Source organism: Gymnoscopelus microlampas, assembly GCF_963454915.1.
Source record: "Gymnoscopelus microlampas genome assembly, chromosome: 1".
Taxonomy (NCBI): domain Eukaryota; kingdom Metazoa; phylum Chordata; class Actinopteri; order Myctophiformes; family Myctophidae; genus Gymnoscopelus; species Gymnoscopelus microlampas.
Window position 1 is genome coordinate 61,508,161 of NC_139962.1, and position 12,673 is coordinate 61,520,833.

Genomic DNA, 12,673 nt, shown 5'->3' on the forward strand with positions numbered 1-12,673 from the left:
AAAAACAAAAAGACTGAAATCACGGTTCAGACCGTGTTCGGCACCGAAGCTTCGGAACCGCCACTAAGTAAACACACGGTTCAGACCGTGTTTGGCACCCGATGTGTTAAGAGAAGAGAGTTTTTTGTGATGTTCTTTGTGGAGCTTCAATAATAGGCTCTGTGCACAGCAGACATATTGGAAAGAAATTGGGCCTCTTCTTACTTCCTTCAGGTGTTACCACCAATGACACTAATTAACCCTGTAGAACCTGAACTATGAAGGAAAGGTCAGAAAATTCCAAAATGTTTAAAAGTGACACTTTATTGGGTCTTAAAACATTTTTTATTTTGTTTTATTTTTTTTAACATTCCTTTGTATCATTTATTTGTTGTATCATATTTGATACAAGGGGTATTACAAGGGGTATTTCAAGTCAGTTTTACTGCCTCCTCCTGGCCAGCCGGGGCGCCTGATGGAGGGGAAAGGAACTGGTTGGAATAACGTGTTCCTTCCACTCGCTACTGTACGTCCAACCAGGGAAACTCTCCCCTGTCAGGTGATAAGAAGGTCAGTTGGCTCTCATGCATTGAAGGAGGGATGAGCTCGGCCCTGGCCTCCCTAGGTTGGCAGAGGGAGTGTAGTGCCCAGGATTACATAGAGATTGGCACTGGGTGTAAAAAATAGGGTTACAAAATCGTGGGATAAAAAATTTAAAAAAATTAAAAAATCAAGTTGGTTTTAACATTACAAAAAAAAATCTTTTAGACCTGTAGTATCAAATATGATACAAATCGTAAAGGACTATAGACCTGTAGTATCAAATATGATACAAACACTTTTGACATCATAAAAAGCAAACTCAAATGCTAAATGTTGAGAGCTCATAAGTGCATTCAAGTTATCCAACACTTATTTCAAAATATTAGTAAAGATATACTAGGAAAATTTAGCCGAACTGCTTAAAAAAGTATTGTTTGTTTAGTGCATCAACCTCTCCTGTTTAGTTGATGGCAGCCATTTTGGGTCAGACCACCTGAGGCTCTGTAACTACCTGCAGTGCAAATGGTATGGTCCAGGGGGAAGTGGGGATGTGTCAGATATGATACAACAGGTTCTTGGTCCAAGTATTGATTACACTGATTTATTAAAAAATCAGTGTAATGTGTGTATCTGATATGTTTGGTGACATAGGGTTAAGGCTCTGTTCCATTGTGGTCAAACAGAGTTAGGGTGCTGATATTCTGTGCATGTTGGCTCATGGCCCCTTACGGGTGTGTAACTCTGAGTGTGTACAAAGGAACCAAATGGACCCGTAAGGGTTTTGTACACTCAGAGTTATGGGGGTCCTTGCAATTCAAAGGTTTGAGAACCACTGTGCTACACGAAATGGAACGGAGCCTTCATTAGTATCATTGGCAACACCTGTGAAGGAAGTAAGGAAGAGGCCCAGTTTCCTTCCAATATGGCTGCTGTGCATGGTATAGTACATGTACTATTACACTTACAGGTCATTCATCTTTCTCTACAGAACACATTTTGCAGTCATTCTTCCCACAAAGTTCACTCTCCCCTGTACAGTGTGTGTGACTGCTGCATGGAGGGTGTTCACTGTTCACAGTGCAGCACATTAAAGACTCTATGGTCTCCATCTGCATTCAGAGTGCAGCTGTAGCTGCTTTCCTTTGGAGGCTGGAAGCAGAGAGAAAGTGGCACGTGGTCATTTTAACTCCTGAACCATTTCAGCCAGAAGCTCACAGACAAGCACTCGTCTGTCCAGGGGGTTTTAATGGCTTTTTAAGCCTTGTACAATTACACTTGATGCCAAGCCTGACAACAACCCTATGTCATGGACTCAGCACAAACTCTAACCTAATTACTGATCATTACAAGGTACTTTTACTTACTTATGCACTTTGGCCCCAATGGGGCATAAGGCATCGATAATGTTCCTCAACCTATAGTGTTTGGTGGGAGTCGATGTTAAGTCAAGCTGTTTATGACCCACCAAGATGTCCGCCGCTACCAAATTACACTTTTTGACGCCCCCTTCAGGATTTTCTGCTACGCACTATATCACGGTCTTTGACAACCAGTTGTGCCTTGCCCCACGAGAGGCCCATCTCCAGCAGCTCAGCCTCTACAGTTCCGCGCTGCATGATTTTAGGCCGGCCTCGTTTGCTTTTACCCCGGTGGTGTCCATCTGATATCGATATTTTATTGGGCCACAATATACGGCAGATCTTCCTCAGGCAGCCATTGTGGAAAGAGGTCACGTCTCCATTAGAATAGCTTTTTTTACAGGGTGGGGTTGTTAGCCAAACGCCTAACCTAAAAAGGGGTTTTGGGTATCTTTTCGTCTGGCCACTATCCATCCACCTGTCCGCCAAGGTTGTATTGAACCTGCCAGGGGTTTAAAACTCTGGATGGCACATTACAAAGTAAGTAAGTTAAATAGATTGTAACAATGAAATTCCAGTTAGAAATGAAAGTGTTAAAAAAAGTAATTAAGTGTAAGATAAAGGTTGAATGATGTGTCATGACAAATATGCTCACTCGATAAAACACGTTCTACAGAGAGGTATTTGTGTTATTTTCATTTATAATAATCGTTATATTTTCGGCCGAAATTACAAAGTTGATAACGTACAGTATATGTCTCACAGAGTGATAGAAGTTATAATTGAGTACGCTCTGATCATGACATTGTATAATTGTTTAATAAGGGTTAGGGTTAGCCTAACAAACTTTATTGTCACTTCATTATATGTTAAGCATTACTCATGCCTATGTCATTACATCATTAACATACTCTAGCTACTAACTAATGCATAGATAGATAGATCTACTAATGCAGATAGATTACTGATGCATATAGATAGATCACTTGCAACGATCACTGTGGACGGTCAGTCCTGAAGATCACATTTGAGAAAAAAAATGGATTTGCCTGCAGTCTCAACAAATGTCTTCAACTAGTGAAGTTTAGTCTAGATGTGTTCAGCGCTATGTTCAGAATCTCACAACTTCTCTCAATTATTCTGCTTTGGAGGCATCAAGGAGAATCTCTACCTGCAGAAGATAATACTGATCATCAAAGTAAACAAGCTATTATTTCAATATGAGTCAGTTGATCACTGCACACATTTCTATCAAAGCAATTAATACAAAACACAACACAATAAACCCCAACACATATTTACCGTAAGCCTTTATCTACAGAAAAATAAATGTCCTTGTTCAAACAGCATAGTCACTGTTGTCGGGGATGTTTCAGTAAGTCATGGTGACAACAAGCTGTTATTTAACAACCTGTCTTTCTGCCTCTCTGGCATTATGTTTGTCTCTTTTTTTCAGGATCATTATTCTTTCAGGCTATCTTCCCCTTTGAGCAAAAGAAAATTGTCTGATCGCGCATTCTCTCCCTGTGTTCTACTCATCTTTCAATCACACCTCACAATAATTTCCTTCTTCTTTATATAGTTTTATTGTGAGCCTCGCTCTATGTCATTCTGCTCGTCTCTTGTTTTTAGTCCTTTATTCTTTCAGGATATTTTCAGTCTATTGTCTCTGAAAAAAAGGGGGGAAAAGGGAAGAAAACCCCCCCAGCTCACCCCTCTCTTGAGCCCTAGTTTATGCTTTCAAGAAATGTTCAAAAATAGTGAAAAATATGCAATTTACAAGCTCACAACACATTCACATTGCGTCGTCCATCAAAATGTACTTTAAGTACCAAAAGTAAAAGTACTAAAATGTTTGAAAATAGCCGATCTTGACGTTTGGACAAAATCTGTAGGAATAGTCAAAACATTTGTTTTGGAAAAAGCGGCCTCCTGGTGGCGCTATAACAGGCCCATGTGAAACATGTGGGACAAAGGTTCTGAACTGGCATCCAGGGAGTGTGTGTGCACAGTTTTGCTGCGATCAAGCCAACGGTGTCGGAGATTAGCTGTTCACAAACGGACGGACGGACGGACGGACGCACGCACGCACGCACGCACGCACGCACACACACACACACACACACACGGACGGACAGGGTGCAAAACATACTCTTTCGCCATGCCTTTCAGCCTGGCGGAGACAATAAATGTCAAGATACCAACCATCTGGCCTGGACCGTGGGTCCCGTTCAATCAAATAAAAAAGACATGCATATATTTAAAAGTATGTTATTTAAAAAGTGTCCCACAAAAGTCTGAAGGATTTATTTTGTAGTACTGTAACGGTATGTTTTTTTTTCTGGATCCTGGAAGTAGTGAGCATAGAGCCATACTTCAACCAGAAAACTCTACACTTTCCAAATCAGATTCACAGTACAACAAAGTTTCGCTGTTAACCCGACAACGTTGTATTCCCCCTCCGTCAATGGTAGGCTCAGCTTCCACTACTGCTGGGCTCATGGCCTCACCCACACCACCGGCCTGATCAAGCCCCGCGGCCTCGACCACACCACCAGCCTGCCCCCCGATGCACCACCAGCCTGCCCCGTGCCGGTTCACCAGGCGAAGCCCCAGGCGTGTCCAGCCACACAGAGCTTTCTGCTGCTGCATACAAGCCCTCCCCTGTCTCTTGGCTTGCTGTACTGTACTACAGGTGGCTGTGTGTACAGTCTCACAGCCACCTGTCAGCCGCAGGCGGCTGTGAGACAATAGGTCTGTCTCAATTCAGGGGTTGCAGCCTCCAAGTGCGGATTTTAAGGGCGATGACGTCACAGTGGCGCGCCAAGTGCTGTCCCATTTCGAAGACCCCTTCAAATCCACCCTTCGAATGTGCCCTACTTTCCCCCTTTTCCAAGCGTACACGCGATGTACGCTTCAAGCACTTCGGTGAACAGCCGAGTCCCACAATGCAACGCGAACTGAGCTGACTGGAAATTTTTCTGAGCGGCCGCCATCTTTTCCACCGCTATAAATTCTCGTCCATCTAAACTTCTAAAACTCTCTCTAACTTCTTTTTTGTGCCACGGAATTTACTTTTAAGATGTTTTAGGATAGCATTAAGTTGTTTAAACTTCATATATGTGGTGATACTATTTAAAAATAAGAATTCAGAGAACCGTCCCGTCGGGTCCTGGGGCGGCCAGTGAAACTCACGTAGCCGTCTAATGCAACCTGTTTTCGGCCTGACTCTTCCAAACATGCCGTTGCTCCCACGGTTGTCCGTGGAACGAACTTGGAGCCAGCCTGAACCAGCCTGAAAGGCGGACCAAAGCTGTAAGTTTTAAAACCTTTTAAAAGTGTTGTTGTGTCACGGAATGTACTTTTAATATTTTTTAGGATAGTATGTAGTTGTTTAAACTTCATATATGTGGTAAATGTATCGTGAACGAGCCTACTTTAACGTTAAACCGCGGCCAGCGGTGCTCCTTATACCCGAACACAGCCAGCTGTTGTGGTTAATGTATGTTTTATAATAATGTAATCATGTATACATTTTATCTGCAAAGTAACTAAAGTTTTCAAATAATTGTAGTGGAGTAAAAGTACAATATTTGCCTCTGAGATGCAGTGGAGTAGAAGTAAAAGTATAACAAATTGGAAATACTCCAGTAAAGTAAAAGTAGGCCTACGTCAAAGCTTGAGGTAGGCCTACTTGAATACATGTACTTTGTTACTTTCCGTGTGTGTGTGTGTGTGTGTGTGTGTGTGTGTGTGTGTGTGTGTGTGTGTGTGTGTGTGTGTGTGTGTGTGTGTGTGTGTGTGTGTGTGTGTGTGACTTGATCAAACCACTCTGTATAGTTCTGGGGAAAAAGCTAAAGTGACAGTCTCAAAGCATAGTGCATCTCATTAACCACAGATAGAATCAGAGCTAGATTACAGTTTTAGCTCATGATTGAGAGGACCCTGTGTTGAATGTTACAATGCTGTCACTCAGTTAAAACTGGTTGAGTAGATACAGACCAACCTAATTCTTCTCATTCTATCCCTAACTCAGCCAAGACCCCCGTACTCCCAGGTACTCTGTGCGGACACACGGCCTGATTTCCAGCTGAGCAGGGAGGCTTTGGCAGTACTGTTGGACCTTCTCGAGCTGGAACGGCAACATGGATGGGGTGCCACATTTGAGGTCCTGGTGTTTCTCTTCTGGCTGGCAAGTGGAGCATCATACAGGGTGGTGTCGTGTGTTTGATATGCCTCGTTCCACTGTCCACCGCGTTGTCCACAAGGTCACAAGGGAGGTGGTGGCTATCCACTTCCCAAATACCCCCGAAGACCTGGAGGCAGTGACCCGTGGGTTTGCAAGGCTGGCTGGACATGCTGCCTTTGGAAGAGCAGCTGGAGCAATCGACGGCTGCCATGTCCGTATAACACCACCAATCGGCCCTGATCATCAGTGCTATCAGAACAGGAAACTCTCGTCCATCATCCTGCAGGCAGTCTGCAATCAGAGTGCTCCGCTACATTCCACTGTACTTGAGGTCACTCTGCTCTCCTCCAGGCCATTTCATCCTGGCAGATGGAGGGTACCCATGCCTCCAGCACCCCTCCCCTTCATCACCCCCTACAGGAGGCCAATACCTGGTGTGGGAGCCCAGCGGTTCAACCTCCATCATTCCAGGGCACGTGCCATTATAGAGCGTGCCTTTGGAATGATGAAGACTAGGTTCCGGGCCATCTTCCTGCACCACACCTTTGTACCCTGTGTAAGTAATCACTGAACAGCCGAGTGACCCTATTCTGAGTATAATTTTGTAATATGCTACTATAATGTCACCTACTTCAACGTTCATAAGGTTGTTGCATCTCTGTGTTAAATGATGTATTGTTTTCTCTATTCTCTATTCTGTGTTAATATGATGTATTCTGTGTTAATAGGGTAATTCTGGAAAAACAAATGTAAAAGAATAATAATTATGTAAAAAGGAGGGTGTCTAAAATGTATTACAATATGTTGAAGTGTTTATATAGTTTTACACAAAGGTATTACAAATGTTAACATTGATAGTGTTTATATGAAATGTGTTTTTAATTAGAGTTTCACAGAAAGCACTTTACTGTAATGTTTCCCTGCATTTGAAATAAAATCAATTTGCACTGTTTGATTGTGTTGGACTAATATGATCATATCATGTAGCTGGAATAATTAACATGACTAAATTGTGTTACCAGAACATGATTAAAATATTTATAAATAAATGGAATGATGTTAAAATAACACGACTGAATCGTGTTGGCAACGTGATTGAAATGTGTCTAAATCAATGGAATGATCAGTGGTGGAAAGTAACTAATTACGTTTACTTAAGTACTGTACTGAAGTAACATTTAGAGGTATTTGTACTTCACTTGAGTATTTCCAATTTCCAATACTTTCACTTCTACTCCACTACATCTCTGAGGCAAATATTGTACTTTTACTCCACTACATTTGATAGAGTTAATCTTGTTGATGATAACTTATCAAGTGTCAGAAACCTGCTTAAAATGTCATCTCTGATTATAATATGCTTCTATTTCTCCTATTCTACTTCTGTGCAAGGCCGCTGAGCTGGCTCTGTTTGAGATAACACTCTCCTTGGAGTCCCAGTAACTTTGATTTGCTGTGATGGGTTCAGCCTGATATGTTAACCATAACACTAGGAGGTTAATCTCGGACTGTTTTCAGAACAATACATCTCGGTGTTCTTCTCTACGATAACCATTCTTCTCAGTGCCACGCAGTGACCACTCACCGGTGACCGGTCAGAGCCGAGGTCAACGTGTTGTTTGAGACATTTGTACTGTTTGTCCAAAGAAACTGTCACACCATCATCATCTTCATCATCTACCATCCTCATCTTCATCATCTTCATCTGACAACATCACTTACATCAGTTACTTTGCAGATATAAATTATGATATAATGAAACACACAGTAACCACTTTAACACTATTTTATACATAGGCTATTTTCAAATATTTAGTACTTTGAGTACATTTTGATGACAATACTTTTGTACTTTTACTCAAGTAAATGTTTAATTCTGGACTTTTACCTGTAACAGAGTATTTTTATATTGCAGTATTGGTACTTTTACTTAAGTAAATAATTTGAGTACTTTTTCCACCACTGGGAATGGTGTTAATATAACATGACATTTGGGTTAAAAAAAAAACATCACTTGCAGTACATCGCTTCAAGCACTCGGTGGATAGCCGAGTCCCACAATGCAACGCGAGCCAGAGCCAGCCAGGCTGAGAAGAAGCCGCCATTAAAAAAAGTCCATCGACAGAATAATAGGAGTTGTAATAGAATAGTTATAATAGTTAGCTCAGTAATCTCAGCATTTTTTTCTCCTCTCTGCCGTAATGGCGGACAACAGCTGTAAGTTGTATTACTTTATTTTTGTTGTTGTGTCACGGAATGTACTTGTAATGTTTTTTAGGATAGTATGTAGTTGTTTAAACTTCATATATGTGGTAAATGTATTATGACAGAGCCTAAATAACCTATGTAGTTATAGGACAACTCCGATAACCGGGGGATTTCTCCACAGCAGCGGCCAGCGGCGCTCGTTATACCCAAACACAGCCAGCTGTTTTCGGCCTCGTCCTTTTCATATGTCCCCCCCCTCCCCGCTGCGAGTTCGTGGTTTAACATTACTGAGATTATACGGCTGGTTTAATTGTTGTGGTTAAACATGATATGTAATGCGTTGTATGTCACGACTCCGACTAGTATTTGGTTTAAATTATGTTAATGGTCAAATTAAGCTGTGGATTAACTGTGGTCGTTATAGCGTAAGAGCCCATTTTGAGTAATGTTCTTATTGCATTCAACAGTGGAGGAAGACCCCAATGATACTGACCCCCCCAGTGCCGCGGAATGTAATTTCAAATGTAAGTATTGTGTGTGTGTGTGTGTGTGTGTGTGTGTGTGTGTGTGTGTGTGTGTGTGTGTGTGTGTGTGTGTGTGTGTGTGTGTGTGTGTGTGTGTGTGTGTGTGTGTGTGTATGTGTGTGTGTGTGTGTGTGTTTTACTTAAGTAAAAGTATCAATACTGCAATGTAGAAGTACTTGTTACAAGTAAAAGTCTGGAATTCAAAATGTACTTCAGTAAAAGTATTGGTATCACAATGTGCTCAAAGTACCAAAAGTAAAAGTACTAAAATGTTTTGAAATAGATCTACAAGCTCACAACGAGTCGCATGTGAGCTTGTACATCTACTATTTTCAAATAGCCTATGTATCAAATAGACCTAAAGTGGTTAATGTATGTTTTATATTAATTTAATAATTTATAAATTATATCTGAAAAGTAACTAAAGTTCTCACATAATTGTAGTGGAGTAAAGTACAATATTTGCCTCTGAGATGTAGTGGAGTAGAAGTAAAAGAATAGAAAATAGGAAATACTCCAGTAAAGTAAAAGTACCTCAAAACTGTACTTAAGTACAGTACTTGAGTAAATGTACTTAGTTACTTTCCATGTGTGTGTGTGTGTGTGTGTGTGTGTGTGTGTGTGTGTGTGTGTGTGTGTGTGTGTGTGTGTGTGTGTGTGTGTAATGAGAGAGAGAGAGAGAGAGAGAGAGAGAGATGACCTATAGTGGATTATATGTATATTTATGTACTTATTTATTTTTAGGGACCAAGGCCAGAAATACCCAATTCATCGAGCTACGGAGGGACCATGCTGACATGTTTACTGGGATGAAAGATACAGCCGCTTCAGCTTGGACGTAAGGCCAAATATAGCCCATTTGTAATATGCTACTATAATGTCACCTACTTCAACCTTCATAAGGTTGTTGCATCTCTGTGTTAAATGATGTATTGTTTTCTCTATTCTCTATTCTGTGCTAATATGATGTATTCTGTGTTAATAGGGTAGTTCTGAAGAAAATGGGCATTGAGAAGAAAATCACCCACAAGCAGGCCAAAAAAAAGTGGGAGAACTTGAAGAAAAAATATAAAGTATGTGGTTATCCCTTTTGAAATACTATTTGTTTTTAATCATGACATTTAACCCATTTAGACCTGAGGCTGTTTAAATCCTACCTAAGTTTTCTGAAAAAAATGAATAATTATGATGCTGTATATATCAGTGGTGCCCAAAAGGTAGATTGCGATTTACCAGTAGATCACAAATGCTGTGCAGGTAAGCCTGGTGTTACAGCAAAAGTGGTGTCTTCAAACTTCATACTACTTCAGCGAGAAAGCAAATGTGTAATTTTACATTTATTTTGCTATTCAAAAATAGCAGATCTACAAGCTCGTGCTATGAGCTGTATACTGTAGTGTGTTCTACCGTGGTACGCTGTATACGCCGTATGGCCTGCAGATCTTTTTCGTCGCCACGCCACCGTATACATTCAAAAACAGTTCTAAACGGCGTATCTGATACGTTGATACGCATCTGATACGCTGCACCCAGGAGTGGCTGGGTTGGGGGCGCAGCAATACAAACAGCAAGAATGTGGTCTGACCGTCTGACTAGTCTAACTCTGAGGTGAAGGCTTATCATGTGCATGGCTATTGTTCTTGGGGTGATAATTAATGGCTACTGGCGTCATAGCACAGAAAAATCTTGAATCTTCAATGCAGTTTGTGTCTTCAATGCCAAGTTAATACTATTCTGTAATAGATACAGGAAGGCTCGCTGTTAACACTGCTATTATATCTGATAAGCCTAACCAGCATTTATTTATAACAATCCTTGCACTTCTATGGTAATATATATTTAAGGGTCCCTGGAACAAAACATTTTGAGATTGGGTCCGTGGTCAAATACATATCATTTTGGGGGACATGAAAAAAGTTTTAAAAAACACTGATAAAGCAACATACGTTTTTCAGAAAAATATTAGGCATTTCTAGAATCGGCCTCAGGTCTTAATGGGATAATAATAAACACTTTTGCTTGTTGTGGTTAACTGACATGATTGATTTCCGCTGCATTAGGAATGCAAGTATCCCAAGACGGGCGAGGGTGTGGAAGGAGGAAAGTCCACTGCTGCAACATGGCCTTTTTATGAACTGATGGACCAGGCTATTGGAGCGCGTCATTCCATCAACCCCCCAGTCCTGATTGCCTCTGTCCCTGATGATGACACAGCACGACCAGACACACCAGGGCCTGGCACGGCCGCAGGGTCTGACATGGCCTCAGGGTCTGCGGCCGTGTCTGCGTCAGGGTCAGCATCAGGGTCAGGGTCAGGGCCCAGTGCAGGCCAGAAGAAGAAGGGCAGAGACGAGGAGCTCCTCACGCTACTGAAGGAGGACATGAGGCTTCAGAGGGAAGCGGAGGAGCGGAGAGCTGAAGAAAGCAGAGAGAGGATGGACAGGCTGTTCTCTCTACTAGAGAGAATGGCTGATAAGTAATGAATTTAAATGTAGAGAGAACAGCCAGTTCATCCTCTCTCTGTGATGTTCATTTAATGTATTGTTGTTGTGCATACATACATATTTATTCATATGTGTTCTTTTCCTCTTGTTTTTTGTTTAAAAAAAACAGCTAAAACATGGCATTTATATACACATTTAAGTTACTTATTTTACAAGAAATATTTAAAATTCAAGGGAAAAGCTTAAAGTATATCACTAGAAAGAAATTTCCTACGAAAATTTAAGTGTGCCTGCGTTGGCTGGGGGTTTTGTCGCCGTGGTAATGCGAAATGGTGAAAAAAGTAATGCGGTAGGTTGGCCGGTCGTCCCGCACGTTTTGATGTATACATTGGCGGGGCCGTGTCAACCGTGTGGGAGGAGTAGCATTTTGATCCCTTCGGGCGGCCAAAAAAGTAAAGAAAAAAACAGCAAAATAATATTTCAAAAATTAATACAAAATAAACCGAAAGTCAAAAAAGGAAAATAAAAAAACTGAAAAATTGAAGGTAAAGATGAGCATCTAAAACAACATTTGAAAAAAATGTAATAATTTTTAAAAATATATAAACAATTACTTAAATGGGTTTGAGTGCTTGTTTTGCCCACTTCTGAAGGTCTGACGCAAAAAGTGCCAAATATACAATTGTTCGCAGTCCCCTATTTAGGGGGGCTAGGCGAAGTTTGGGAGCATTTTGGGCACTTTTCAAAACCGGAAGTGATAAATCCACTTCCTGTTGTGACGGTTGTGTTCGCAGAACCCAATTTAGGGGGGGTAGGCGAAGTTTCAGATCATTTTGGGCACTTTTGAAACCGGAAGTGAAGAGGTCCAAGTCCGGGTTGGACCATCGAGTTGCATACCCTTCAAAAAGTGTTTTGGTGTAAAAAAAAAAAAACCGAAAAAAAAAAAGTTCGGAAAAAAAAATTAAGAAAAAAAAAAATAGGTCGGAATTTTTTTTTTTTCAGAAAAAAAAAAAGTTCGTAAAAAAATAAAGTCCATGACAAAGTTTGGGGGCGGTACCATGCTGCAAACAGAAGTTACGGCCATTTAAAGCTCGGCCAATAGGAAGGCAGAGGGGGCGGAGCTTCAACACACGAAGCTCATTGGTGGTTACAGCTGCCACATGGATTATAGCAGGAGCCCTAGAGTCTCTGGGTGGTTTCCCCCCCTCCCCGTAACCGTTAACATGGGAGTGAATGGGGGAGTGAGGATGATGATGGTTAACATGGGTGTGAATGGAGGATGATGATGAAGAGTAAGTCAAGTCAGAATGAGTCTGAATTTGGGACTGAAAGGGGGCACGGCTACATGTTTTTGCTAATAACGTGGGCGTGGTATCGCGAAACGGCGAAAAAAGTAATGCGGTAAGTGGGGCGGTCGTCCCGCACGTT

General features: G+C 41.4%; 2 protein-coding genes across 2 annotated transcripts in view; one reads left to right on the top strand and one right to left on the bottom strand.

The window, feature by feature from the left end:
- Window positions 1-12,673, bottom strand: part of LOC311052003 (limbic system-associated membrane protein-like) — a gene marked incomplete at its 5' end in the record, with an annotated part of 276,875 nt that overhangs the window by 249,740 nt on the left and 14,462 nt on the right. The window lies entirely within an intron of this gene.
- LOC311046307 (uncharacterized protein) lies at window positions 9,611-11,416 on the top strand (the record flags this gene model as incomplete). Its single annotated transcript, XM_084058534.1, has 3 exons — window positions 9,611-9,639; window positions 9,787-9,874; window positions 10,862-11,416. The coding sequence occupies 3 exons, from the start codon at window positions 9,611-9,613 to the stop codon at window positions 11,279-11,281; spliced, it is 537 nt and encodes a 178-aa protein (XP_083914660.1). The 3' UTR covers window positions 11,282-11,416.